Source organism: Dermacentor andersoni, chromosome 1 (genome assembly GCF_023375885.2).
Source record: "Dermacentor andersoni chromosome 1, qqDerAnde1_hic_scaffold, whole genome shotgun sequence".
NCBI lineage: Eukaryota > Metazoa > Arthropoda > Arachnida > Ixodida > Ixodidae > Dermacentor > Dermacentor andersoni.
This window is the reverse complement of record NC_092814.1, coordinates 45431578-45458395: the sequence shown is the minus strand read 5'-3', so window position 1 is coordinate 45458395 and position 26818 is coordinate 45431578. Positions and strand designations below refer to the sequence as shown.

General features: G+C 43.9%; 1 protein-coding gene across 4 annotated transcripts in view; it reads left to right on the top strand.

The window, feature by feature from the left end:
- barr (non-SMC condensin I complex subunit H) overlaps positions 1–26818 on the top strand; it is a 60711-nt gene that overhangs the window by 21068 nt on the left and 12825 nt on the right. For all 4 annotated transcript variants that reach the window (XM_055061418.2, XM_050191074.3, XM_050191073.3 and 1 more), the window contains 6 exons: positions 6468–6565; positions 8432–8607; positions 8762–8883; positions 11852–12081; positions 14220–14303; positions 20983–21108. In XM_055061418.2, coding sequence (XP_054917393.2) covers positions 6468–6565; positions 8432–8607; positions 8762–8883; positions 11852–12081; positions 14220–14303; positions 20983–21108 — 836 coding nt within the window. The remainder of the gene's footprint in view (positions 1–6467; positions 6566–8431; positions 8608–8761; positions 8884–11851; positions 12082–14219; positions 14304–20982; positions 21109–26818) is intronic.

Below are 26818 nucleotides of genomic sequence, written 5' to 3'. Positions count from 1 at the left end.
GTTTGATGCTGAAACATTTCCACGTATGGGGACAAAGTAACCATCTTCTCATGTTTGTTACGGTAAAAACCACTTTTCCTTGCCTAAACACATATGTGAAGATGTAATGCAGTGGGATAGGTTGGCATGTTGATGCTGTATCATGGTTTTTCTTATCGTGAGGTATTCGAAATACTTTTCACAGGTCCTTGTCTTAGTATGTGACAACACAGCAGTCTATATAAAATTAGTGTCAATTTTCTTGAAAGTTCACAGAATGAACATTATTAAACCACTTGCATACACTTGTGCATGCACTTTACTGCATATCCAGGATTAATACATCACATAAATGCTTGTTGGTTAATTTTGAAGAAGATTGAAGGCAATGTGCAATATAATTGACTCAATTTTGCCACGTATAACTCGCAACCACCAGGCGCGTAGCCAGGAATTTTTTTTTTGAAGGGGGGGAGGATGTAGAAGATAAGTCGTGGAAGTTCATCATCAGATGCTTGAGCTGCCGTGAGCAAAAATAAGGAAAGGTGAATAGAACTTGCTGTGGCGTTGATGGTAATACGACAGAGCATCCACTCCACTGTTAAGGCTGCTTTTTATGTAGCGTATTCTGTTGTGAATACGGCGATAAAAGCAAGATGCTGGAGCTCTTTAGAAGTATGGGTGGCACTGCAGGAACGTAAAGCCGAAATAAGTGGTTTGTGGTCGGTAAGAATTATAGATGGTCACCCTTCAAGGAAGTACCTGAAATGCTTCACTGTGAGGCTGCGAGGAGCTCCCGTCCGAAAGTACTGTATCAACGTTCACTGTTGCGTAACTTGTGGGAAAAGGAGATGGCGGCCCATGCATCATTAATCCACTGATGAAGAGTGGCTCCCGCGGCTTTCAAAGAAGCGTCCACCATAAGGCTAGTGGGAGTGGTCTGTGAAGGGTGATGCAGGAGGGCGGCTTGCGCAAGTTCGGTCTTAATGGCGGTGAAAGCTTGATCAGTAGCCATGTCCTAAGGGAGTGTGGTAGAGAAAGTTTTCAAAATGGAAGGAGTGCTTCAAGAGGCTGCACCAACTTGAAGCATGCAGGGATGAAACGGCGTTAAAAATTGATGAGTCTGAGAAAACGTCGCAAGGCTACGTGTGGACTTTGGTGGCGGGTAGTCAATGATGGCCTGAACCTTCTCAGGCAGTGGAGTGATGCCATAATTGGCGATGTGATGTCCGAGGACATCAACCTCCGGAACCTTAAGCTCAAATTTGTCAACATAGATGACGAGATCATAATCACGAAGTCGAGTGAAAAGTTGGCTATATGGGCTTTATGGGTCTCGGCATCGCTGCTGGCAACGAGAAGATCGAATCTCGTTACAACGGACCCTCATAATCACACAAAAAAGAAGTCCATTTTATCCTAAGTCTATAATATCCGAGACACATCATTTCTGAAACGTTCGTCGCAATGTCTGAAAACTTTATTGCAAAGAGTGAGCGACGAACGTCCAAAGTAAAAAACAAACACAAAAAGTCAGTTCAATTCAATAGCATCAATTCAATAGCAAATTAAGCAAGCTAAGTGTGACAGTAGCAGCGAGCGAATTGACCATTATGCTGTCTCTTGCTTCAATACAAACTAAACGTCGAAAGCACAGCTTATACGAAGCAACTGGCACTGGGCGCACTTTGTCCACATCACAGATTGCTTTGAAGATGAGGCCCATGTGGGCTCCCGCTTTGTTCATATCACAGATTGCTTTCAAGATACGATGGCTGCGCCATTAACAGCAGTGACCGCAGTAGAGCCCCCCCCCCACTTTCCCTCGCCTGCCCCCTGTGCCACGTGCGCGAAAGACAGGCGCGTCTCCCCCTTGCTTTCCTCCCTCCCTCAGGCACAGGATATTGAGCCGCGATCATCGCGGATCATCGTTGCCAGCCGGTGTCAACATTGCAAAAGTCCGTTTTATACGCCCAATTTTGACCAAAATTCCTGCTAATTTCGTCCGCTGTAGCCAATAGTCCATTGTAATGTGGTACAATAAAAGGGAACTTCATTGCATTAATAAAATAGGCAGACCAAACTAAGGGTTAAATATGGCCAGCTATATCTGGTAGTCTGTTGTTTGTGGGTCCGTTGTAATGAGCATATACTACTGTATTGGGTAGTGGGTATCGGTCGAGAACAGTGACCGCATTTAGTGCACGATAATGACCACAGGGCTGCCGGTCATTGTTCTTCTTAGGCACCATGTGTAGTGCTGACGACCACGAGCTGGATGATGGACGAATGATTTTTAGTTACAACATACGCTCGAATTCATTGCGGGCAACTCGAAGTTCATGAGGACCGAGTCGGCTGGGGCGGCAGTGGACAGGTGGGCCACTGGTAACAATACAATGGGTTACAGTGTGTTTAAGGGTTTTATCCATCTGAGACTGTGTAGCAATCTCCAGAAACTAGTTGAGTAGAGCTGCATACAGCGAGGTAGGCAGTTTGATGAAAGTAGGGCTGAGAGTAGTAGCGTGCGACAGAAAATGCTGACAGACCCGTGATGTTATCTACCAGGCGACTGCGGCTCATGTCCACAAGCAGATGAAAATGGCCCAAGAAATCTGCCCCTCAGATGGTATAGCGGACGTCTGCTATCCAAAATAACCATGGCAACCTTCTCTTAAGATTGAGATCGAGGGGTAAGAGACTTCTGTCTGTAAGTTGTGATGACGGAAGAGTTGATAGCTTGTAGGGGGTTGACTTTGCGCGGAGACGGTGGTCAGCTTTGGACACAGGAATTATGTTGACTTCTGCACCAGTGTCTACCATTGTTATTGACGACTGGCCTGAACGTTTTGTCTGTGCCACGAACAGGGTGACGCACATTGACGAGCTGCGGTGCGAAAACGTCGGTGGTAGTAGCACAGGCCCTGTAGTGAAAAACTGCGTTCAGGTTGTTGAAACAACCGTAGCAGGGAAGGTGGCATGAGAGGCTGATGAGTTAGATCGGGTCGGTCATTGAAATTGTGAGTGTTTTGCAATTCCTGACGCAAGTTGGCGACTTGAGATGTGAGCTCTTTTACTGTTTTCTGAAGGGAATCCACTTTAGGAAGTGGAGAGCTACGGACAGCATTTATGAGTGCTGGAGCAACATCCATCATATCGATCGGCCATTCAGCATTTCCAACAAGGGCTTATGCTTAGCTGTGACGAGAGCCATGCCTACATTGGCTGGAAAACTTAGAAACAACTTATGTAATACGGCCATGTCCAAGGAGTCAGTTGGTCACCAATGAGGCATTGCAGGTGATGTAGAAACTGAGTTGGACGTCGGTCACCGAGCTCTTCATTGTTCAGGAGCTGCTGAATACGCCGATGTGCAGGCGGGATGAGATGGCGAAGAAGAGCCTCTTTCATTGCCGTACATGGTGTTTCCTGATGTGGCTGGACAAGGATGTCGCATATCTTGGCCATGGCCATATTTCCAGTTCATATTTGTAAAACTCGGACATGACGCGATGACTACAGAACTTGTTTTCAGCTTGTGTGAACCATAACGTGGGATCGGTGGGCCATAGCTACGGTAGCGTAATAGTAGCTGTAGCTCCTATAACACCCATAGAAGGTACCTGACCGGTTGCAGAGACAGTAGGAGCGGAGTTCAGGTCGTCTGGAGTCTGGGCTTGATCCATTGAAGATCGCATTCATAGTCAAGGTCACCAGTAACTGTGGAACCACCAAGCACAGGGGTTTTAATTGTACGTCCCTTCACTTCATCTACTCCATTGTTTCTAACTTCTACTCCTCATCTTTTAAGCCGTACCCCACTACTCGCTCATGTCTAAAACCAGCGACGCGCCAGAAGAAAAAAAGTTTACCACACAAGCAGAAGCTTGATGTGGGCGAGTTGGTTTTGCATACTTGAAGAAAAGAGCGCTACAAAGACGCGGACTAAAAGAGCAACATGTACGATGGACAAGGCGCTACTTCCAACTAAATGCATTTTTGAAGAAACAGTATTTTAAATAGATACAACCTAGAATGGCCCACCGTGACATTACGACCTCCCTATCTCATTAGAAAAGCTATCTCTTTTTTCACTGAAGGGCAGGGCCGAGGGCACGTGCATCAGTTGCCCTTCAGTGACGCTTACCGAAAAAGAGATAGCTTTTCTAATGAGATAGGGAGGTTGTAATGTCACGATGGGCCATTCTAGGTTGTATCTATTTAAAATCCTGTTTCTTCAAAAATGCATTTAGCTGGAAGTAGCGTCTTCGCAGCGCTCTTTTCTTCAAGTTTACCACACAACTATTACCTTCAACAGGCCCTTAATCTGCCTGAAGGCGTGTACCATTCTGTACTTGTCTGGGGCAGGCATCTGAAGGATATACGCCTTTGCTCATAGGCGACATGCCAGGCATAAAAGGGAGCAGGGTGCCAGCCGGATGAATTTTGGCGTTGGGGGGGACTTATGTTCCGTAAACCCCCTCCCTTGACTTGGCCACTGGCGACCGCATATAACCCGCACCCCCAATTACAACAACCCAGAAATAAGAAAAAGAAAGTGTGCATATAACCTGCTTAAAAAAACTGTATACAGCAACGCTCAAATCTTTGCAAAAACAGTCTCCATTCATGTATGCACGACTGGGCCACGTCAAATCTTCATCCAGCAGGCTCTGTTGTCCCTTCTTTGGTGATGCTGATAAAGCTGGATTCAGACGATGGACGTGATCGGGGACGAATAAGTCGCGTATCATGTGACACTTTGCAGCTAGCACTCGCATGACTGAGTATGACAGCATGGATGGATCATAGGCAGTGATGACAAAGCAAATGTGACTGCCGAAAATTCCAACGGTGATGTGTCTCCACTGCATCGCGAAGCACTTCACCGCATTGCGAAGCACTTTGTGCAAACCGAGGGAGTGCCGCAGGAAAGGGTGATGTACAAGTTTGACGGCGCTCCGTGTGTTATTTGCTAACAAATAAACACAAAATGCCGACCCATATAGAGAAGGAGAATGGGTGTCCATGAAGGAAAGGAGAAGGGAACTTCAACACGCACGGGTGGGGCGAGGATGAGGTTCCCTAGGAGATCATAAAACTTTCAGTAGTGGAGAACCTTGCCTTAAGGTGTGGCTTCACAGCAGCGCCCCTGTGAAGCCACACCTCAAGGCAAAATTCACCTGAACCTGCACCCCAACTTTATTGTTACATATGTTTAAGTTTTGGTGGTGTGGGTTATACATGCAAAAATACGGTACGAAGATTGTCAAGGGGTTACATACGCACACATGCACGTGCACGCTCACACGGAGAGAGAGCGTGAAGGGGGAGGGTTAGGAGATACATTTAGCACAGAGGTAACAATCGTGAAAGGCAGGACAGCATTGCTTAGTTTGAGCTTGTGTTTGAGCATACTATGATACATGATCTTGGAAGATATTACAAAGTGTCGAATTATTTTCCGGTGCTGCAACGAAAGAAATGAGGTCATGATTGCTGTGAACTAGTTTTGTTCTGGCACACGTGCACGCGCGATTTCACACACAAATCATTTCATGGTTTGATTCCATGACAGATCACAATGTTCAGTTCCCCACTCCTGTAGGAATGAAGCTTTGGTGACGCTGCTAACCATTGTCGTAGCCGTTGGGTCTAGCTAATTTTGAACTAGCCTCGAACCATGCAAAACATAGGGTCAGACCACACATGCACTTGCGAATGCACGCTGAGTAGTGGTCACTCCTGGCTAGATGACTTCGCAGACATAGCTTCGTAGTGAGTTATTGACAGCGCTTGAAAATGCAGAAGGTAAATGTGGCTACTATTTTTCGGTCAAACTAGTGCAGGACAAAGCCGTTCCGAACCAGGTAGCACGGCTAGACTGGAGCGCATGAGCGTGAGTGCACAATCCAGTCCTGTTGTGCACAAAGCAAATGCTGGGCATATGCGCTACAGTTGCATGCAGATATGGTCTGCTACAAAGCATAGGTAACGCGACCGCCCTGGGGTGCTGCAATGAGCTTGCTCACTGAGCGCACTGCGGTTTGCGGAGGACAACCGTGTTTGCCATGTCGTAGGCACCAAAATCGTAAATAGTGGCGTCTGCGTGAACTTCCAAGATCAGATTTGAACTGCACACCATGGTGATGTTCAGCAGACGGAGCATTGGGGGCACGTCCCGCTCTGCTGTAGCTTTCGCAGTGTAAGGCATTGAAGGAGCGGGAGCCCTGCGAAAGGGATAACAGGTGATCTTTGATAGCCAATAACTCTGTTTATGCTGAACACATTGAAGTACTTTGCTGCAAGGTATTTCTGAAGTAGTCTAGTTTAACTTCAAATGCATTTCTCGACTTCAAGAAAAAGGGCTTCAGGGCCCCTTTAGGTGTACTTATACTATAGTCTTTGTGCATTTATAGACTAAAATTGTGCACCACCATTTTGTATTCGTAGGCTTAAATTGTGGGATTTTGCTTTTTCTTTACCAGATTACCTGCGAAGATGTCTGAACAACAGAAACGGGGTTTGTGAAGACCCTGGCCTCATCTGCATGTGGAATGAAAGTGTTGAAGCAGAACGGCATGATGTGAGTATCAAGACAGAACTATATGTCATGCCTCATTAATCAGTTTATTCAAATGATTCAAACATTCAAACACTCCTAGTTTTGATTTCCGTAAGCCAGGTATACTAAATATCAGGGTGGCTCTTCCTTCATATAATATTGCTGACACGTCAGCTCTGGTCTCAGCAATATTCTAAATATAAAGGACTGGAATCGAAATTTTGATGTCTCAGTGGATGTAACTATTATACTTTGTTTTGTTCCCAATATGCAGGCCATATTATCCATTGAACACTTTCAGTCATAAATTTTCATACTTCCATCACAAGTGCCTAATTGTGGGCCTGGCATCCATATATGGCTAAGGAACAATAATATGATGCTGACCCACATTTAATTTGTCATGACTGCTTTTACTGGTGTACCTGCTTGGCATGCACTGAAAGCTGGCATTTCCAAAGATAGTAAACTGAAAATAGGGCACCCTCTGTCATACCCTTTTAGTTTGAACGAAATTTTAGCCAAATGGGGACTGTATAAAACTAAATATCTTAGACATTTGGACTAACTATCTTGTTTGCTCTTGCCACTTAATTATTGCCTGGATATTCTGGAGTACTGTTACTAAAAAGTTGTGTGGATTATTTCTTCTCTAATAACATGGCAACCTGGGCACGTAAGTAGTTTTCATTTTCCAGGCTTATTATGCTGTCAGAATTTTTTGTTTTGTTATAGAGTTAAACCTTGATATAACGAAGTATTTAACTTTTCATAAAACCTCTTGCCCATAGAACACCATGTATTTAGAACCTCAGTGTAACGAAGTGTTTGTATGCAATTTCAAAAAACGAAATTTCACTTCTGCTGCGAAGAAATACAGGGACAATAAGTGGGAAACTTCCCCGGACGCAGGTCGTCAAATGATTTAATTACAAGCAGCTATTTGCAAACACACCTCGGATGGCACACCGTGCAACAAGATCGACCGCCGCATCCTGTTCCCTATGAAGTCCAAGTTCGATAAGATCCTATCGCAGCCCACTTACTTAGTGCTTTAGGTGCGAGAGAAAGTGTGCGACAAGGGTAAGACAAGAAAGATGGTGGCTTCACGAGCGCCGCCTTCCCGTGCAAGCAAAGGGAAAAAGGGGGATATCAAGCGCATGTGTAGGGGCAGGGAGGGGTGGTGGACTGGGGCATAAGTTGGCGCGCGTCTTGGTTGTGACTGCGCACAGCTGTACGCGCGGCGGAGCGCACACGCAGCAGCGTGTGCAAAGAGTAAGTGTGCCGAGATGGCGTAGCACCATGTAAGCTGTCTTACTGCAAATGTGACTATTGGAGGTTGACAGTCTTGGAGGTTGTATTGTATCATTCAGTATTGGAGGTTGCATAATGTCAAGTTTTGGTGACACGTTGGAGCGAGAGGCAGACAAAGCATTTGCTCCCCGCTGCCGGCACTTTTCCTTATAGCGTCGTCCAAGTGCGGATGACGCTATCAGCGGCGGGGATGGAGTGTACGCGAAAGCGTGGCTGGCTTCACTTAATTCATACCGCCAAGAAGATATCGTCCACGTGCGTGGCATGAAACCGTATCATTCGTCGCCGATTCCCAAATTTATCAAAATTGTTTTCTCATTCAAATTTACTTTTGTCGATTGCCCAATAATTTGGAAAATTGTGTGGCCCCTTTCTGTGTAAGAAAACCGATTGCCAACATTACTTATATGCATAAAAGGTCGAATTTCAATACAGTGAAATTTCCATATAATGAAGCAAATTGCCAACTTTACCGACTTCGTTATGTCGAGGTTTGACTGTACTTAGTTGGGGTGGGAGAATATTTGAATTCGAAGAAATCGGCACCCACCTCCTTTCTTTTTCTCATTCCAGACCCCAGGATTATCGGACATGTCCAGCCTTCATATTCCGAACTCCAGTGTTGCAGCCACGGAGGAACGAGGGCCAAGTCTGCCCTATGTAGGTGACTGCAATGACCCGGATGATGGGAGTGCTGATCTTTTTGAAGATGCCTGTTGCAGCCCAGAGCGGCCTGACGACTTGATCAAGTATGTGTTTGAATACCATTTTTCTATTTGTTTGCTTTTCTCAGTGCAAAAATAAAGATAGGTGCTGAAGAACCAAATTGTGTGCCGATAGAGATGGATCTCTTGGTATTTTGTTTCTAATATCATAAGTGGCATTTTTCTTTCTTTTTCACAGGGGTGGCATATCGGAGCTTGTCAAATATCTTGCACCAGTACCTCAAGATTACTCATATTTCACAGACAAGTTGCCCTTTGTGCCACATGGACCAGAACATTGGCGTCTGCGCATAGGGAAAGGTACTCCCTTTCTGCATTGTAGTGTGCTCAACCTTAGTACTAGTGGACTTCTGTTAATTTGATGCCAGCTAGTTTGATTTTTTAGGTAATTCGATCCTGACCAAAAGTCCTGGCCGATGCCCATCAATTTCTATGGGCCAAAGCTTTTGTTATTTGGATCATGATATTGAATAATTCAAACCGACTGGTCAGCATGCACGAGCCTTTTTAGAAGCTTTTGTTGTTGAGGCCATACCAGGTTTCCTTGGTGTTCAAATTTTCCTTGCTTCTTCTAAAGGCAGATCTTTAATTCAGTTTGTCATTGAAGCGTCCTGGTGGTATACTCAACTACTTTAGGAAGGTCTAAGAACATTGCCAAGCTTGCTACTTGGCCAAATTGGTAGTTTGAATACCGTGTTTTTAGGCACTTAGCCAGATTATTAGTGGTATCAGAAGAGGTATCACAGTGTGGGTACTTGAGCTGATAGTGTAGGGTAGCCATAACCACTGGCAAAGGCCCTGTGACTTTCTTCTCTCCTCCTTCTTTCCCCCTTCTTTTTTTGACACGCTTCTCTGCGCAGCAAATATGCTTCACCGCAATACAGTCTGTATGCTTCGTCGCATAACATGGCTGTACTGCGGCGAAGCTGACTTAAAGAACATACAAAAGCAATTTTCAGTAGTTAATATATTGTCACGAAGCCAACACAGTCCGAGAGAGACGTTCTGCCTGGAGCAGATGACGAAGAAGACTGGTCGTTCTGGTGTGCAGGCTGTCCACCATCTTGGTTGCTGCTGCATACCTCAGTGTAAATACATTGTAAATAGTAATGCCTCTTACATAACATCTTTGTGGTAGAGGTGGTGGTTCTTCCCTGTACCCATCACGGAGCTCCGCAACGGCCACCATGTCACAGTTCCGACCATGTCACTCGGTGCTGGAACATTGAGCGCGTGTTAATGTACTCCTTGTGCATACGTGACCAGCATGCTGTTGAGACGCCAGCTCCAAGCACTCTTCAGGCTATCGATGATTGTAATATTTGCACTATCACAGCCCAGCATGTGACCTCCACACCCCAGCACCTGCATTTTTGTCGCATAGGAAAGCAAACATAGCACATGACATATGCACAAACTATGCATCCCAGCTCTCAGCGGCGCCAGCTGGGATGCACGGAGGCAAGCACCAGCTGGTGGTGTTGCAAGAAACCCAGCGACATGCACAGCAAGACCATCATAGTGCCCGGATAGTTTTATTAATATGTAATTACAACTTTTGCAGAACCCTAGTAAACAATGTTTCTAACAACGGATAGAAGAAGCTTCTTTTTAAGAGGAAGCTTTAGCTCGGGCCCAACTCCGACGCGGCCTATTCAAATACATGTAAAAAGGCAAAACCGTTTTTCTGAGATAACCCTTGAACTGATATTAATGAAATTTGTTGCATTTGAGAGAGAAGGTCAAATTCTAGTGACTGTTGGAAGCGCAATTTTGATTTGGGGCTTGAATTTTGTTAAGAAGATTTTCAAAAATTCAGAAGTTTGAAAGAAATAGAAGCACGAAGTTAACAAACTAATAGCTCTGCATCAAAAACAGATATTGCGGTTCTGTTAACTCTATACATTAGATCATTCAAATCAGACGAATTTAATGTGTCATTTTACATCTTACGTTAATTTGTTACGTTGTTTACTAGGGTTCTGCAAAAGTTGTAATTACATATTAATACATTTTTTGAGATTCATGTGTAAGATGTTAAATTTGTCCGTTTTAGATGTGCTATCAGATACAATTCACAGAATTGTGATATCATTTTTTCTTGTTGAGTTACGGAGTTGTAAACTTGATAGTTTCGTTTTCTGAAAATTTTCGATTTTTGCCAATTTTTAATAAAAAAATTGACAAACGAAATCGAAAATTCGATACCAACAGTCACTAGATTTTAAGTTTTTCTTTTAAATGCAACAAACTCCATCAAATTTAGTGCAGTGGTTGCCGAGAAAAACGAATTCTCCTTTTACATGTATGTAGATAGGAGCACCCGAGCTAAAGCTTCCTCTGAATACTTTGTTATGTTGAGGTTTAACTGTATTCAAGTTCAACTCTGATCTTAAACATTCACGTGCCCCAAATTGATTATATGTAGCGCTACTGTTTGTATGTGTCAACTGATGTGAGGTAGGTGGTCTGGGGGCATGAGAGCTTTCATTGACCCTAAAGCTAGTCTTCTACATCTAACAAAAAAAGAAAAACAAACAAGTAAAAGGCTTTTACATTTACGTGTACCTCACTGAAAGATGTAATTGATTTCAGTTTTAAATTGCAGCCGTAAAACAGTAACTGAATGAGTAATAAAAAAAAGTTGCCTATTGTTTGTTGTTGCTTTCAGTTCATACATTGTGAAGTTTCATAAAACTACTTGCAGCAAAATGAGCTGGTGCAGTTTTCTTCATTGTTTTCGACATGCAATTTTCACTAGATGTAGTTGGTATTTTACTTCAGTGGTTTCCAGCTTTTCTTGCAAAGTTGCAACTCTCAACACTTTACAGGTGCACACTCTAGCTGTGCATTTCACTATTCACTTTTTTTTTTTGTCATGTGTTAAAGTGCTAAAGTGCCAGATGTTTGAGTTGATGTGTGTGGATGTGTTCAAGGTGTACAGTTTTGCATAGTTTGACTGTTTTTGTTCATTCACTGAGGAAATATTCCCACAGGCTGCATTGTGTTACAAAGTAGCACACTTTGTGCTGTTTTCTGAGTAATATAATTGAATAATGTAGCTAGTAATCTGCTGCTGCAGAACATTATAGAATTACGATCAATATTATCGCTCAAAAAAAGTGTTGTTACAAATACAAAAAAAAGAAACTATAACTGATTGCAGGTCATACCTGTTACACATTACATTCATGTCTTGTTGAACCTCTCTAAAGGCAGATATAATGCCTGTAGTGCATCTGACAATATGTTGTCTCTCTACATGCAGCAAAGGCAGCAGGACCAGTAAGAGCACGAAAGAAGGTTGAAAAGGTTGTCCCCTTATTAGTTTTTGCGGAGATGCAGCCTGACTTCACTCAGTTTGCAAGATTGAAGAAGGACCCTGTTCTGGAAAACACAACGATAAGTTCATGGAGTAAATCCAAAAATTTGATGGCTCAGAAAAAGAATGGGGAAGACATTAGTCTAGGTACCCTGGTTTTACTTGAAGACCACAAGGCAAGTACTGTGTTTGTATCTAGCTGCTGTTGGCCTTATGTTTCTAATTGGCATTGCAGCTTTGGCAGTAATGAAAGATACACTGACAGTGAAGCTACACAATTATACTCTCAAAGGTTATATTTGATTATCTTGCTGAAAGAATGCTTACCAGTGCTCAAGCAACACACCTCAAGCATCTGTAAAAAATCAAGCGCTATTGTAGTATTAACATAGTGATAATTACCTCTTGCAGTATTCAGGATGCCATGCTAATGTATACGAATAATGAAATTTCACCTCAGAATCAAATTGTAATTGGCTAGCGCTAAGTAGCAGTGAAAAAAATTGAATATAGTAACAATTATTTATTTATTGTGCTCTCCAGGCCATTGTGTTGCAGGAGGTAGTGACAGGAGTACATCAAGAAAAAAAAGTATCATATGAAATGTTTAGAAACAGTGTGAAACAATCGACAGTATGCTACAACAATGGTAGCACGTCGCGTGCCTCATTGTGCTTATGACAATCGATGCCATGCTAGCAGAGCTAGCTATTTGAAGGCTCAAATTATGCTCAATTTGAATTGATGTTTAACATTGGTTAACTTCACATGCGCTTTAATTCTGCCGAGTTCAGCAGTCTGGCACCTATTTTCAGAATCCTTAAAAATCACCTGTGGCAGATAGCTGCCAAGTGGACATAACTTGCGCAGGAAATCGAAATACATTATCAATAAACACAACTTTACTAATTATGTTTTTAAGTACTTTATGGCACATAATGCAATTTGTTAATTGTAGTTGTGAGTGCAATGCGTATCCGTTTGGAACAAGTTCTCAGGATGACATAAGTTTTCAGATTCATTTCCAAAGTGTGTGACAGGATACCTTGGCTCTCCAGTTACTTTATTGCTTCAATGCATAAAATGGTGTTTTGTTAACCACTTCCGTGCCAGACCATTATCCCTAATTCTGTCCAATAACGGCCAAATTTCTTTATTGGGGAATTTTATGAAGACTTTGCAAGCAATGCTTGACATGTTTATTTATTCAAAATCTCAAGCCTAATTGTATGTAAAACAGAAGCTTAACAGCAGTATATCATATACCGTGCTAGGTATAAAAACAGTTAATAAAACTCTATGTTCGCCTGCAGGGTATACCTTCAAATTCTCCAATGGGTCGCCTGTGTCCTCCACATTGAATGTCCTTACTACAGACACCAAAAACGAAGTGAGCTGGGCTATTCATGGGCTTTACGTCGAGTTCATGCCACTGCCTTACAACCTCAAGGTTACCAGAACCGCTTTCGGAAGACGAGCTGAGTACATGGAGAATCTCGGTGTCTTTACTTGCAGAGCAATATACTGCATCTTTGAAATCACTCAATTCATCACTGAAATCAGCTTTTACTTTTTGCAAAGAAGCCAGCAAAGTACGAGCTGCCAGAGGTGACATTCTTAAAAGACCAAGTTGGCAAATTGATTTACTTTCTTTGACATAAACTTGTACCTGCTAGCGCTTCCGCACGGATGGTGTGCTGCCGTCTATCAGAAGCACGACGAAGCACTGAGACAAAATCAGCTGATCCAGGAATTTGCTAGAAATTGGAAACTACAGCCTACAAGCACACCTCGTCCTTGGCTGTTCTTACCAGGAACGCATGAACTTACCCAGCTTGTCCAGATACAGAGGGGGTTAAAAATGTAAGTGGGACTGCAGTGCAGTTTCAACTAAAATTTGACGGCACACATCTCCAGGCTGGTGCCATCCTCCAATTGGATATGCCTTCCAAACACACCGGCTACCATTTGTAAATTGTGATATGTGTGGTATATTAATGAGCTAAACTGAATTAGGGAAATTATGTTAATTATTCAATTATGCATTTCAACTAATTGTGCAAGTAATGTTCTGCCTCTGCAATCTAGCTCAAGGACTAGAATTGTGCTATGTGGCACAAGCAATTTATGAAGACTCTGTATAGGAGAAAAACAAAAACGGAGATCCATGGTTTATCTAGATTTTGGTGAATGAGTAAAGTGAGAGCTTTGCCACATGGTTTTTCCTTCTTTGTGGTTGTCATAACTTGTACATATAGGTCTTCTTGTATGGGACTGTTCCATTTATTTTAGTGATGTTCTTGGACTTTTTCAGATTCCCAAGTTTGTTATAAGTTCCACTGCACATGCTGCTGGTGAAGATGCTCATTCCAGCCCTGACAGTGGTCTTCCACCTGACGTATGTTTTAAAGCTAACAACTATCTTTGTTGCACTTGGCGCTGATCCTCCCTACAACTCTCTGCCCTAAACTACAGATGTACGAATAGCAAAATTTCCAATTTGAATCAAATACTGAGTATTTCTCATTTCTAGACAAAGTAAAGTAGAAAGGTTGCTTGGTGTCCATTTGGTAAAAGGCAGATTTGTTTACATTAACTGATACATGTAATGCCTTTCACAACAGGATGTTCAATCAACGGAGCAGCTCGTAAGTAAGGAGCAAAAGGTGATCATATCTGGTGCATCATAAGAATGGCAGCAAAAGAACTTTTTCCTGGGGGTATTGTTGCACACAACATATACTAGTAAAATGTGATGAAAAGAATACAGCGAAAGGAAACAGCAGACACAAAGGCAGGCTGTTTATTCAGGGTGTCTACCGACCGAGAAAACCAGGAATTCTCGGGATTTTTGAATAGTCTGGAAATACTCGGGGAAAACTCAGGAAATTTCTGCTTCTATCAGGAAAAATGAGCAACAATTTTATTGAACGGGAACAAAAGTCGCGGTAATGCTGGCTTGAGTAACAGAGAGGAATCGTAACAAATCCTCTTTGATGCCGTGTTGTGCGCTGAAGGAGTTGCCAGTGTACCGTCAACGACAGACTTTCCGGACGCATGATAGTTCGGATGGCTTCGCGGTACCACCACGTCCCCCATAGAGTCAACGTATAAGAACGTCTGAAATTTCGGACGCGAGAACCCTTCGCAGTCCCATTTTCCGGACTTTCTGCCATGACCACCGGTCTGAAATGGCAATGATTAAAGCCACCATCATCACCGCCATTTTGATTACCTTGCCGCCTCGAACCGGCGCTCTCGCACGCTGATCTGCTGGCAGCCGTAGCCACCAACGTGGCAACGCTAGGCCTAGCTGCTTCGATCTTCACTGTTAAGTTCTGCGCCATGTTTTTCATTGAAAGAATTCGCCGCTGTCAGCAAAGGCACCGACTCTACCTTTGTGACCCTTGCGAATTGCTTCGAAGCACGGAAGGTACGACGCGTTGCATGCCGGTTCCTGAAAGTCAGCTTTGCCTCAATATAGCAATGTTACGTGGTGAAGCTTATGCAAAAGTATTGCAGTGACGCATAACAAGAATGGGAAGGGCCAATTGTCATACGACACTGTGTGTATTCCTTAATTATACATGACTGCACCCGCCACCTCGTCACAATGTGAGCACCGATGTGCCTAATAAGTCTATTGGCAGGCCTTCAGAGATCTTTTGAGTTTGCCTGTGGTGATTTGAGCCCTTAGACGGTCCCTCACCAATTCTATTCATTTTGAGCTGAAAAGCGCTGTGCATACTATGCTCGCTAATGATAACATCTGCTAAGTATTACATCGCTACGCGCAGTGGAATTAGTGGAAATTTCGAAACGAACGCCGTCTGCCCTCCTCCTCGCGAGTGCCGCGCTCTTAGCTGGAGAGTCGATGTATATCACACAGGTACGCCTACGTACATCGCCCTGCTGTGACGTCGCTCATAGTGACAGGTGACTTTGAGAATTATTCAAAGCAACATCTGTTATTTGTGTAATCTATTGCTTCAATAGACGAATTAAAGTTTAGAGAAATAATAAAACCCACAAACCAAATGCCTGTGTGTTCTTGTTTTACTTTTCACCACAGCAAGAGAGATTTAATTCCATTTTGTCTGCTTCTTCCCACGTCGTGCAGTCGCGAACGCAGACAACGAAAGTATGTCATTTTCTACCATGTTTCATCATGCGATCATGCTGTATGAACTGCTTGTGTCTGCGTCAGACAGTGCCTCGGTATTCGCATAGCACTGGCTTATATCGCTAGTCAGGTGTTCTTGTGCGCGGCTTGCAAAATCGTGTGCTGTGCGAAACGAGATGAACGCAACAGCTTGCGCGTGATGCCGTCGGCAGAAATGCGCCTCGCAGCAAAAAAGCGCGGGAAAAAAAATGAAGGTGGGGCCCGTGACGTATGCATCACACGATCCTTGAGCTCCAGTATGGGAGAACGCAGGGAAGGAATTTCGCTTGCAGAGGCTAGACTGGGAAAGTGGAGAACGTGTCTCTCTTGACAGCTGCCCTCGGCTCCTGTGAAATCATGGGTTCACGGCGCTGAAATATTTCTATCGCCTATTAATGAACCAACTTGAAAAATTCTTCCGGCAGAACGCTCCCTATAGGGCACGTAACAACTTTCAGCGTATAACCGAAATTTGCTGTGTGGCCTGGTAAACAGCCCTTTAAGGGCAGTAAAAGACATGCATTCATTTTTTTCGGACGTTTTTGCGGCCCCTAGTGAGTCTGAAAAATTTAGTTGAATGTACAACTAAGAGGATGCTTCAAATGGTCCGTGGGGCGAATGCACAGCAGAAGGATGACAAAACAGAAAGGACCTACGCAATGAGGATTAATTCAACAGGAAAGGAAGCAGCTTGAACTAAAAAAACTGTGTTGGCTGACGCCGAGATGTGGATGTCCTTCATCCAAACCAAATAAACTCTTTAAAGCAGTGAAAGAGTATGTCAGGCTGAGAGTATGTCAGGACAGTTGAGATTGACTTACCAACTGTTCAGAGAGAATCTCACTTGTGACAATGTTCAGGCCTCATACCAATGAGCTTGTTATCAGTTGATAAATATAGCTCATGTTCGAAAATATTTGCTTCTTTATGCATCTCTTTTTTATTCGTATTTGAGAATGTTCGACTCGATTTGCAGTGGTTTTTACCATTTTTTTGAAGATATATTATTCAGTGTGCATTTTACTAACCCCGCCATTCTATCTTCTTTTTGAATAAAATAAACACTAGTCCTTACTATTCAAACTGGATTAAGTCATTTTTATATTTTGTAACATACTTACTAGCGAGTGGCAGCATTGGGCGACATGGTGTGAACCCGTCTGGACATAAAATGAAGTTCTGTGTCACTCGGGAAATTTGGCAAAGGCACTCGGGGAAAACCTAGCAAACTCGGGGAATTTGGACATTACAACTTGGTAGACACCCTGTTTATTAAGCTTACAACTGTTTATTCAGAAGCAAAGTTTGCTGCATATATACTGTGCAAATGTGCGATAGCAAAATTCAACGAAAAATGGGAGGAGAGTGATCAACAGCAAAAACTTGGCTATCTCATTTCTGCATTGTACAGTTGACTTCCATTAATTCGGTCCTGACGGGACTGCCGAAACCGGTCGAGTTAAACAAATGGCAGAAAAAATGCCGAAACACTTTGCTTGATAGTACTTGTCTTTAAAATTACATTTGCCGCACTACAGCCCTGTTATGCAGTGAAGCATACCAAGCAGGAAAAGGTACCACTGTTACGAGACATAGCATGTGCTCCCTAGTTTACACATGCGCCGGCTCTGGCCACAGTGCGACCACAGAGATGCCTAATAAGTTTACTGGTAGGCCTTCAGAGTTTTGGATAGACCCCTGCTCTTTTTGTAGGCTTTAAACGTCCCCCAGACTTTCGGAGTTTTTTCATCTTGCTGCCTTCTATTTTGCTAGCTTTCCAAGAACACAGATGGTCTTTCTCCGCTTCTCAGTGCAAGGCGCGTGCGTGCGCGTGTAATTAAGCTATGTGTACTAGGCCCTGTTAACGGTTTCATATACAAGACATGCATGGCGGCCGACATGGGGCCTCAAATTGCCACAGCAACATCGGAAACAGCTCTGAATGGCTGCCAGTATGCTTATCAGGCGTCTGGGTGCTCATACTGCGACTGGAGATGGCGCATGTGCTACTGCAAAATTAAGGAATTCGTATGATGTTCCGTGACAGTGGCCCCTTTTCATTCCTGGTATGCTTCACCCCATAACACTGCTGTATTACGGAGTTCATCAGTCAAATTTAAATTATTCGGTGAATGCCAATTTTGAGATTAAACGAGTACCGACACAAAAATTTTCAATCTTGTTTTTTCTGCTGCAGTGAGTAGCTAATGACCCAGTAATCACGGTACGAAACATCATTCGCTTCTTGGCGCGAGAGATAATTATTTGGAGTCTTGTTTGTAGCGGCCAGTCTAAGTATCAGTTTGAGAGAGCAACGATATGTCAAAGAAGGAATGTAAACACAGCTGGATACGTGATCGCACAAAACTGTGACGTGCCACCCTCGCCGGAGCATGAGCTTCATGCTGCTAGTTCGTCTGCACGTGCTTTGCAATGTGCTCGCCATCGCCGTCGTCCTCGTTTTCATCGTCTAGTGGCGACTATTTCCTGCTTGCTGTAGTTGCCACCAAATTGGACGTGGCCAACCACATTTGACTGGATCCACTTCAGAGCAGCGTCTCTGAAAGTGCGGCTAGCGACAGCTATCAATATGCGTACGCACTGGTACTAGTAGTATGAGGCATTTGTCGCGGGCGCTTTGGGAACAAAGCATATTCCGGAGCAGAACACAAGGCGAGCTATAAGTCTGCACAGCATCGGGCTTGGGGGTACCTAGTCTTGGCGGAACATAGTTGGACTGCTCTAAGCTCAGCCGGTTTTACGCTCGAAATGGAACGAGCAACTCTGGCTTCTCTTTAACGGGGTCAATTCTAAGTGTCCAGTGACGCACACGAACTCGGACCACTTTTGTCGCTTATCGACGCCGACGGTGTAGCCAGCAAGCAAGCCAGACGAGCTGGCGATCGCTGGGAAATAGTATATAAGCCTAGCTCGCTGGCTGTCGGATCCGAGGCCGACGACACTTACGACCCGTCCACAGTTGGTAATAAAGCATCTGTATTCATCAACACAATCAACATCGGCACATTTATGTCGCTCATAACTGACAATACAAAAAGTTTTCTTGTTTTGGATGGTAGCGAGGAGAAAGCGTGTTAGCCAGGCGCGAGCTGCTTCGCAGAGACGATTGCACTGCGCTGACTGCTTGCGAGTCGAATCACGCCAACGATTTACTATATTTGACGTAGTAGTTCTGCGGAAACCCACAAGGTGGAGAGAAGTAATGAATAAAGGCAAAACCAGACATCCACCAGTTCGTAGCAATTGCTACAAAGTAAACCCATACGAGTTTCTCGAAAGAAAAGCCTCATAGTTGAAGAAAAATTCGTCCTGGTCCGGGACTCAAACCCGGGACCACCGCCTTTCCGGGGCAGCCGCTCTACCATCTGAGCTAACTAGGCGGCTAGCAGATGGCAGGGTGAAGTCGAATTTGTCGACAACATGAAGCAAAGGCAAGGGTTTGACGTAGTAGTCCTGCGGAAACCCGCAAGGTGGAGAGAAGTAATGAATAATTATGAGCAATAAATAATAATAATAATAATGAGCAATTGCTACGAACTGGTGGATGTCTGATTTTTTTCTTTATTGATTTACTATATTGCGCAACGTTTTATAACATGCACACTTTCGAGGTCACTTTACGAGTTATTTCATGTCAGAAACAAATTTTAGCTGATTTTTGTGCCGCTGTCAGCAGCGAAAGAGGTCAGCGTCATGACCAGGGAGAGAGAGAAAAAAAAGACCAGGACGATCGGAGCAGCGAGAAACTTGCTCGCAGGGCCCGCCCCGATGGCAGCGTAAACTGGTGATCTAGCGTTTTTTCGGTTGTTTATATTCCTTTCTCTGTATCGATGTCGCAAGCTCCTGTGTTTTGCGGTTGGCTGCGCACACATACTTTAAGATTGATTTTAGATATGTTCTGAGCTGTATTCGCTGCTCATATTTTGCAGACGATGTGTGTGTGCCCATATAAATCGATCTCGCACGTTAACTCGACTTCGAAATTTTGTGCCAGTACTCCTTTAAAGTAACGGAGGTTGGGGCCCATAGAAATGTATGGGCGCTGGCTGGGACCTTCAGTCGAGGTTGAATTAAATGAAAATCCAAATTAATCGGAGTCGAATCAGCGGAAGTCTACTGTGTAAGGAAACAGGTTTAACTAACAAGCTTGACTATTGATTTGGATGTGAAATGCTGAACAGTTCCCACACAGCTTTATCTTCTTCCCCAGATCCGCACATCAGGAAAACGTGGTTCATAGGGGCAAGATTTGTAATGCACTGAAAGATTTGCACTCAAATCCTTCTTTAAATTGTTCGTGTGTTCTCTCATTCCATCATATTGATTGAGTGGCCTATTTGCACAACGTAGGTAATTCCACTGCTTAAGACCAGAAGGTATAAATGTGGCCCTGTTTGTGTATCGTCCATTTGTTGCATGGGCAGTAGCTACAACATTGACTTGGAGATATACAAAAACCACTTGATATCGATATAGCCTCGCTTCATGCTATACTGTAATGAAGAAAAAAAACTGCAGTATCCATTCTTTTTGTCATCTCAGCATCTCTGCATGTCATCCGTGTAAAAGCATTTTTGTTACTGCTTTATGGGTTCATTTTTAAATCGGTTGTTCGTGTGGTGCTTTGCCTAACTGTCATATAATGAACTTGTATAATATGCTCTTCACTGTTGGTAGTGCACAAGTACCTGGATATGTATAGCTTATCTTTGATACATACTTAAGAATCTGAAGAAAACATTTCTCACAAGCACTCAGAATTATCATTATCTTTGAAAAATGTCCTTTATGTACAGAGCTCAGCAATCGAAATGCGGTACCCGGTGCACATGGCTGTCGGTGCTTTTTTTTATGTCACTGGTGCAGCCATCTCTGTGTCCCTGTTTCTTGCCAGATGAATGATGATTCCAACATGTCTCTGGACCATGCTGTTGACGTTGGCCCACCTAATCCAGTGGAACTTTTGCCGCCACCACCACCGCCACCTGAACTCAAACCTGTGGTTCCTTTCCATCCAAAGGTTTGTTCCCTAACACAGTTGTCTTTGCAGGCTCCATTTTCTCATACTGCATACAGTGTCTGTAAACTCGTGGCACTAATGAAGTCATTAGTATTGTGTTGTACATTTCAGTGAAAGAAAGGTGATGATTTCCTCTATGCTTTCCTTGGCTTCATTGTCCATTAGCTTTGTATATTACCCGCCATGGTAGCTTAGTGGCAATGGCATTGCGCTGATAAGCTTGACGTCTCCCAGCCACTGCGGTCTTATTCGATAAGGGCAAAATCCGAAAACACCCGTGTACTTAAATTTAAATGCACGTTAAAAAACCCAGGTGCTCGAAATTACTCCACTACAAAAATTAGTCCCCCACTACAGCGTACCTCATAATCAGAGTGTGGTTTTGGCTCACAAAACCCCGTAATTAAATTTTTGATAAGCTCAACATCTTGGGTTCGATTCTGATCTTGGAAGGTGCATTTTGATGGGGATGAAATGCAAAAATGCTTGTGTATTTATAGTTAGGTGCACATTGAAGGAATATAGGTGACCAAAATTAAACTGGAGTCCTTTACTGCATTGTGCATCATAATCAGATTGTGGTTTTGCATGTAGAATGTCAGACTGCATTATTATTATTTTTATTATTTGTTTTTTTTTTTTTGCTTTATCTATTGGAAAGTTTTAGAATAGTGTTCGTTGCCTTGCGTACATTAAACATAATCACCTTTGCTGGACGTTACGGTGCGCTTCCTTTCAAGATTTTAGTTTACCGTACGGGAACGCAAACGTAAGGAAGACTTTATAAAGCAGGGTGCCGTCTGGTGCCGCAGGCCATACACATCCAAGCCACGACAATCCATCAGCAACCATCCTGTTGTTGCTATGCCGATGCATCTCGTTAGGCGTATGGCCGCCAGAATCACCGAACAGTCCAAAAAATTGGACGCGCTATGCGCTCATAACTAACGTTTCAGGTGAGTTCAGAGAAAGCGAAAGCTCATTTCAATAGTTGCGGGCGATCAACGCGAGTCAGAGCGCAACCATCACGAGAATTCATGCTGAAGCGGAAGCCATGGGCGCCGCCATGCTCTACAGCGCTATTTCTTAGCGTACGTAAACATTCGAACATTAAACGCTCCAAATAACGTATGTTATCATGGCATACGTAAACCACAGAAATCCAGTAACGTTCGGAGCATGCGCAGTGATGACAACGCTATTTCTTTACGTATGTAATGCGTTTACGTTTGGTTGCAAATGCTAAACTAAAACTGTGTATTGTCGAAGTTTCTTATGATTAACAATTTCTAGACTAAATTTCTTTTCACCATTTAGCCAGTGCGGGGCTGCATTCAGTGGCCATTGAACTTAAGAAAATAATTGGCTGTGGTTGATCTCAGTTGATCCGATGGTCAGTCGTTTCAATGGCCATAGAAAGCCTCTGTGTGACAGTTGTGCAAGTTTTTAGTCACTTGTGGTATAGGATAACCATGATAGCATTTTAGAGTGCAGCTCTTAAGCACCCATACCTGCATTGAGCGTCAGCGTGTCTCGGTGGCGTTGCACCTCGTAACCGAGCAAACAAGCACAGGCAAAAGATAAAAGCAAACGCAGAATGCAGCAGTAGATGAAAGAAGAGCGCGCGAGGAAGAAAGCGGAGGAGGAGGAGGAGGCTACAGGGAAAGTGGAGGAAGAGCAGAGGGAAATGGCCTGCTCGTGCGCCAAGTTGCTGGTGGCCACGGCTTCTGCCGCCACATGGGCGATCTCATCTGTGCTTCCGAAGGGGGGCTAGGGTGGCATGAGGTGAGGAGGGTTACGCTCGTTTGTGGTGTCAGCTGCTGAGGTCAATCCATTGTGCCAGTTTGTGTGCCGTTTGCAAGGGGCAATGGCGAGCAGCTACGAGTATGGCTCGATGTGGCCCTCTCTTAGGTGTTCTTGCCGCTGACAGTGGTGGCACGATTTCCCCGCAACGAAGGGCCGCTCTTGTCATTGGTAGAACAAAAGTGTGAGAAGAAAAGCGTAGTGCCACGCAAGACAGGCTGTGCGGCAACGATGGCTACCATATGCATACCTGCCAACTCTTCCGAATTTTCTGTAAAATTTAAGAATTTTGAGCAGTCTTACAATTTTACAAATCTTGCTTGAAATTTTGCGGAAAAAATTTTATTTGGGAAAAAAAAAAGAGCGAAGATGTACTAAAACTACACCCTGGTACCTTGCGCTGACACAAGAGGGCAATACGTATTTGTGGTATCATCATCAGCAGCTGCAAGGTTGTAGTGACTTCTGTCGACTACTAGGGGGTGGGATGAATCCATATCCAAAGCTCAATAGTGCTGATAGCGCCTCTAGCGCCTCCACAAACTTGTTGCCATGCTGTTGCCTTTGTTCGTGCGGGCGGGTGAGTTTGGACTTCAGTCAGCTTCAGTCACTGTAGTGTTGGCCTCGGCTTTTGTGTGACTAGCTGCCTCGGCGGACGCAGTGCGACTCCGGCTTGTAGCAGCTTCGCAGTGCAGTGGCGGGCTCGAAGCCCTGACAGTACGTCCAAGTGTTTTTGAAATCATACACGGCAGAATTTCCGTGCTTCGTGCCTTCGAAAAAAGGGGAGAAGTTCGGATTCTGCACGATGTGTGCCTGTGATGTGAACGTCTCGCATGGTGGCAAGTCTGACAATGTGCGAGCGGCGGACAGCCAGCCAAGCCTAGCAAGTTTTGTACGCAGCGACAATTACCTTAGTGTGATTTGTGTAGGATGCCTCTTCACGGCGTTTTTAGTTGAACACAACTTCCCACTGAATGTCAGCGATCATGCTGGACCGCTTTTCCCGAAGATGTTCCCCAAGTGCGAAGAAGCAAAACGCTATGCCTGTAGATGAACAAAGATGACGTCAATTGTTCGGAAAATGGCCACTAACGCGGAGATTCCTTTGCTGGATGCTCTAAAATGGCAAGTATTTCCAATCACCGTGAATGGCAGTAACAGAAGAGATGTGCAGCTTTACCCTATTGTTGTGACATTCTTTCGTTAAAGAAACGAGTAGAGTCGAAAGCCGCCTTCTTTGTCTCGGGACAATCCAAGTGGAAGCGATGGGTCACAAGATTGCAAATCTGGTTCTGTTTGAGATGAAGTCTCGGAATTTGCCTGTTGGAAACCTGTTGGCTGTATGTTCGGACAATGCCAATCTCATGATCGGCAAGAAAAACAGTGTTTTACTGTATTGAGAGAGGCTCAACCAGGTTTGATACAGGCTGGTTGCCCGTGCATCTCCTCAACTTGACCGCCCAAAAAGGAGCTTCATGTCTTCCTGTAAAGGTTGAAACAAAGCAGTGCAACAAGCAGAGCTTGTTTTTGGAGTCGTACCAAATTCCGAAGACTTCACAAACACCCAAGAACCCTGCACTGACCCCACACATCTGCTGCTACATATCTTCACAAGGCTGCTGCAGGCCTCGGGGGAAAAGAAGCACAAACGGCGATGAACTCTCGCTAAAGAGAAAAGGAGCTCATTCTGGACCTCAAGCAAAAAAACTGAAACTTCATACCGAGGATTCTGGGGAAGCCAGCCCCATGACCCGTGAGGAGCGCCTGTTTTATTTTTTATCATCGGAGCTAAACCGGGCATGCTGTCTTTTTCTCCAAAATGTTATACCGCTTTTTGAGAAGGCAAACTGCCTTCTTCAGGCACAGGCTCCTCAGATTCATGTACTGAGGGGCCTCTTGAACTGCCTTTTCAAGGATCTCCTGAGTAGATTCGTGCGCCCAGGTGTCGTCAAGGCATGTCATTCATTGCTGGAAGTTGACTATGGAGCTGCAGAGAACCAGAATGGGGATCAAGACATAGCCATTGGCAGCACAACCTACTCTGTGGTTGAGACACTGAGCTGCATTGAAAGAGAGCAGTTCTTCTCTGCTGTACGTCTGTACTTAATGGCAGCATGCAATTACATTTGCCACAAATTCTCGCTAGAAGACTTCAATCTCAAGATGGCTGAGGTTGCTCAAGTACAAGCTCTGAAAACTGCTTCATTCAACAGCGTATGTCATTTTATTATGGCATTCCCTGCTATCCTACCCCAGCAGAGTGGCGAATCAAAAGAAGAAGCAATCGACACACTTTAAGTCGAGTTTGTCAACTTGCAAGCATATCAGGTTCCAGCCGACATATTGAATGAGCCAAGGTGTGATGTGCAGTGGTCGCAATTAGGAAGCGTTCGAAGTGTCGACAGATTGCTCAGGTTCCACAGAATTTCAATGGTTATGCTGGGTATTCTCTCCATTCTCCGCAGCAGTGCTGAATGTGAGAGAATATTCAGCACTGTGAACAAAACTAATGGAGTTTCGCTCATCTGTGTGTGAGAAAACACTCCAAAGTCTGCTGATGGTCAAGGGGCACCAGAGTGGTACTTGCTTTGAGCAAACCTACACGGAGAAGTTTCTGAAGCAGGCAAAGTTGGCAACAGCAAAATCATTGCAAAAATAATTTGTGCCCCAGTGGAGTTTTCGCTCTTTACTCTCCAAGACGCGGATTTCACTTGCGGTTGTGAAACAAGGTAAATCCCTTAAAAAAAAAAAAAGTGCTGCCGCATCCTTGCATCCCCCCATGATAGTTTTACGAATTTCCAAATCTTCAGGTTGGCAGGTATGCATATGGTGGCAGAGTAGCATGTGTCGTGTTTATGGACACAAAGCGTGCTACTCACAGGGTTCTCATCCTAATATAAACCTATATAATCATAATACAAAATATCGACACATGAAATTAAAACACGTATAGGGCTGCACTCAAATTTCGTATTAGGGAGTATGGTAATCATTGGTGAATTTTTAGAATCGCATCACATATAGTGACCAGCCTTCAGAGGTCTTTGCCACTGGAGCCTTTGCCACTGGAGCCTTTGCCACTGAAGCTTTTGCCACTGAAGCCTGTGCCAATAAAGCCTGTGCCACTAAATTGCATATAAGTTTGTTAAACTGTTAGGAATACACATATACCTTAAAAACATCCTGGATGTGCATAATATTATTCTGCCTTCATTGTCTGCTCAATATTATTGTAACTACAGTAGAATCTTTTTAAACGGACCCTCAAGGGACTGGAGAAATATGTTCCAAATAACAGGAGTTCCATTTACTGAGAAAGATGGGCAAAGTTACAGCACTCTATGCCATGCACCATCTTAACACTCTTAAAAATGTTGAGCATCAAGAAGTAAATGTAGCAGCTAGTTTATCCCATTGTTAGGGCACGGTTGCCAATTTCTGAATTCTAGTGCTAGTGCTAGTTTTGGTTTAGAGGAGACACCGCCGACAAATCAAAGCAATAACATTTCTCTTACTGCTCAACTCGGAGGCTGAATTAACAGAAAATCGTGCTGGTGGAGTCCCAATTATGGAACGGCATGCTCTATGGAATCCGAAATTTCAGTCATTCTTATTTCGGCCATCTTTGGGGCGAGTGGCAGTGCTGTCAGGCTGTCTGGGATGCACATGCTATGTATAAATATCTGTCATATTTTTGATTGCTTGAGTCTTTGCCAGAGCCTTTTAAGGGTGGCTTTCAGCATAGCATACAGTTATCGCATCAAAATCAGATTGTGGCCTGAAAAAAAAAAAAAAGTGCTAAGCTTGCTTCTGGTGGTTCTGTTCACTGAGAGTTGGTTCCGGTTAGCGAGAGTTTTTTTGCATTATCCAAATACAAAACCAACCAATTTACAGGCTCTTCTATTTA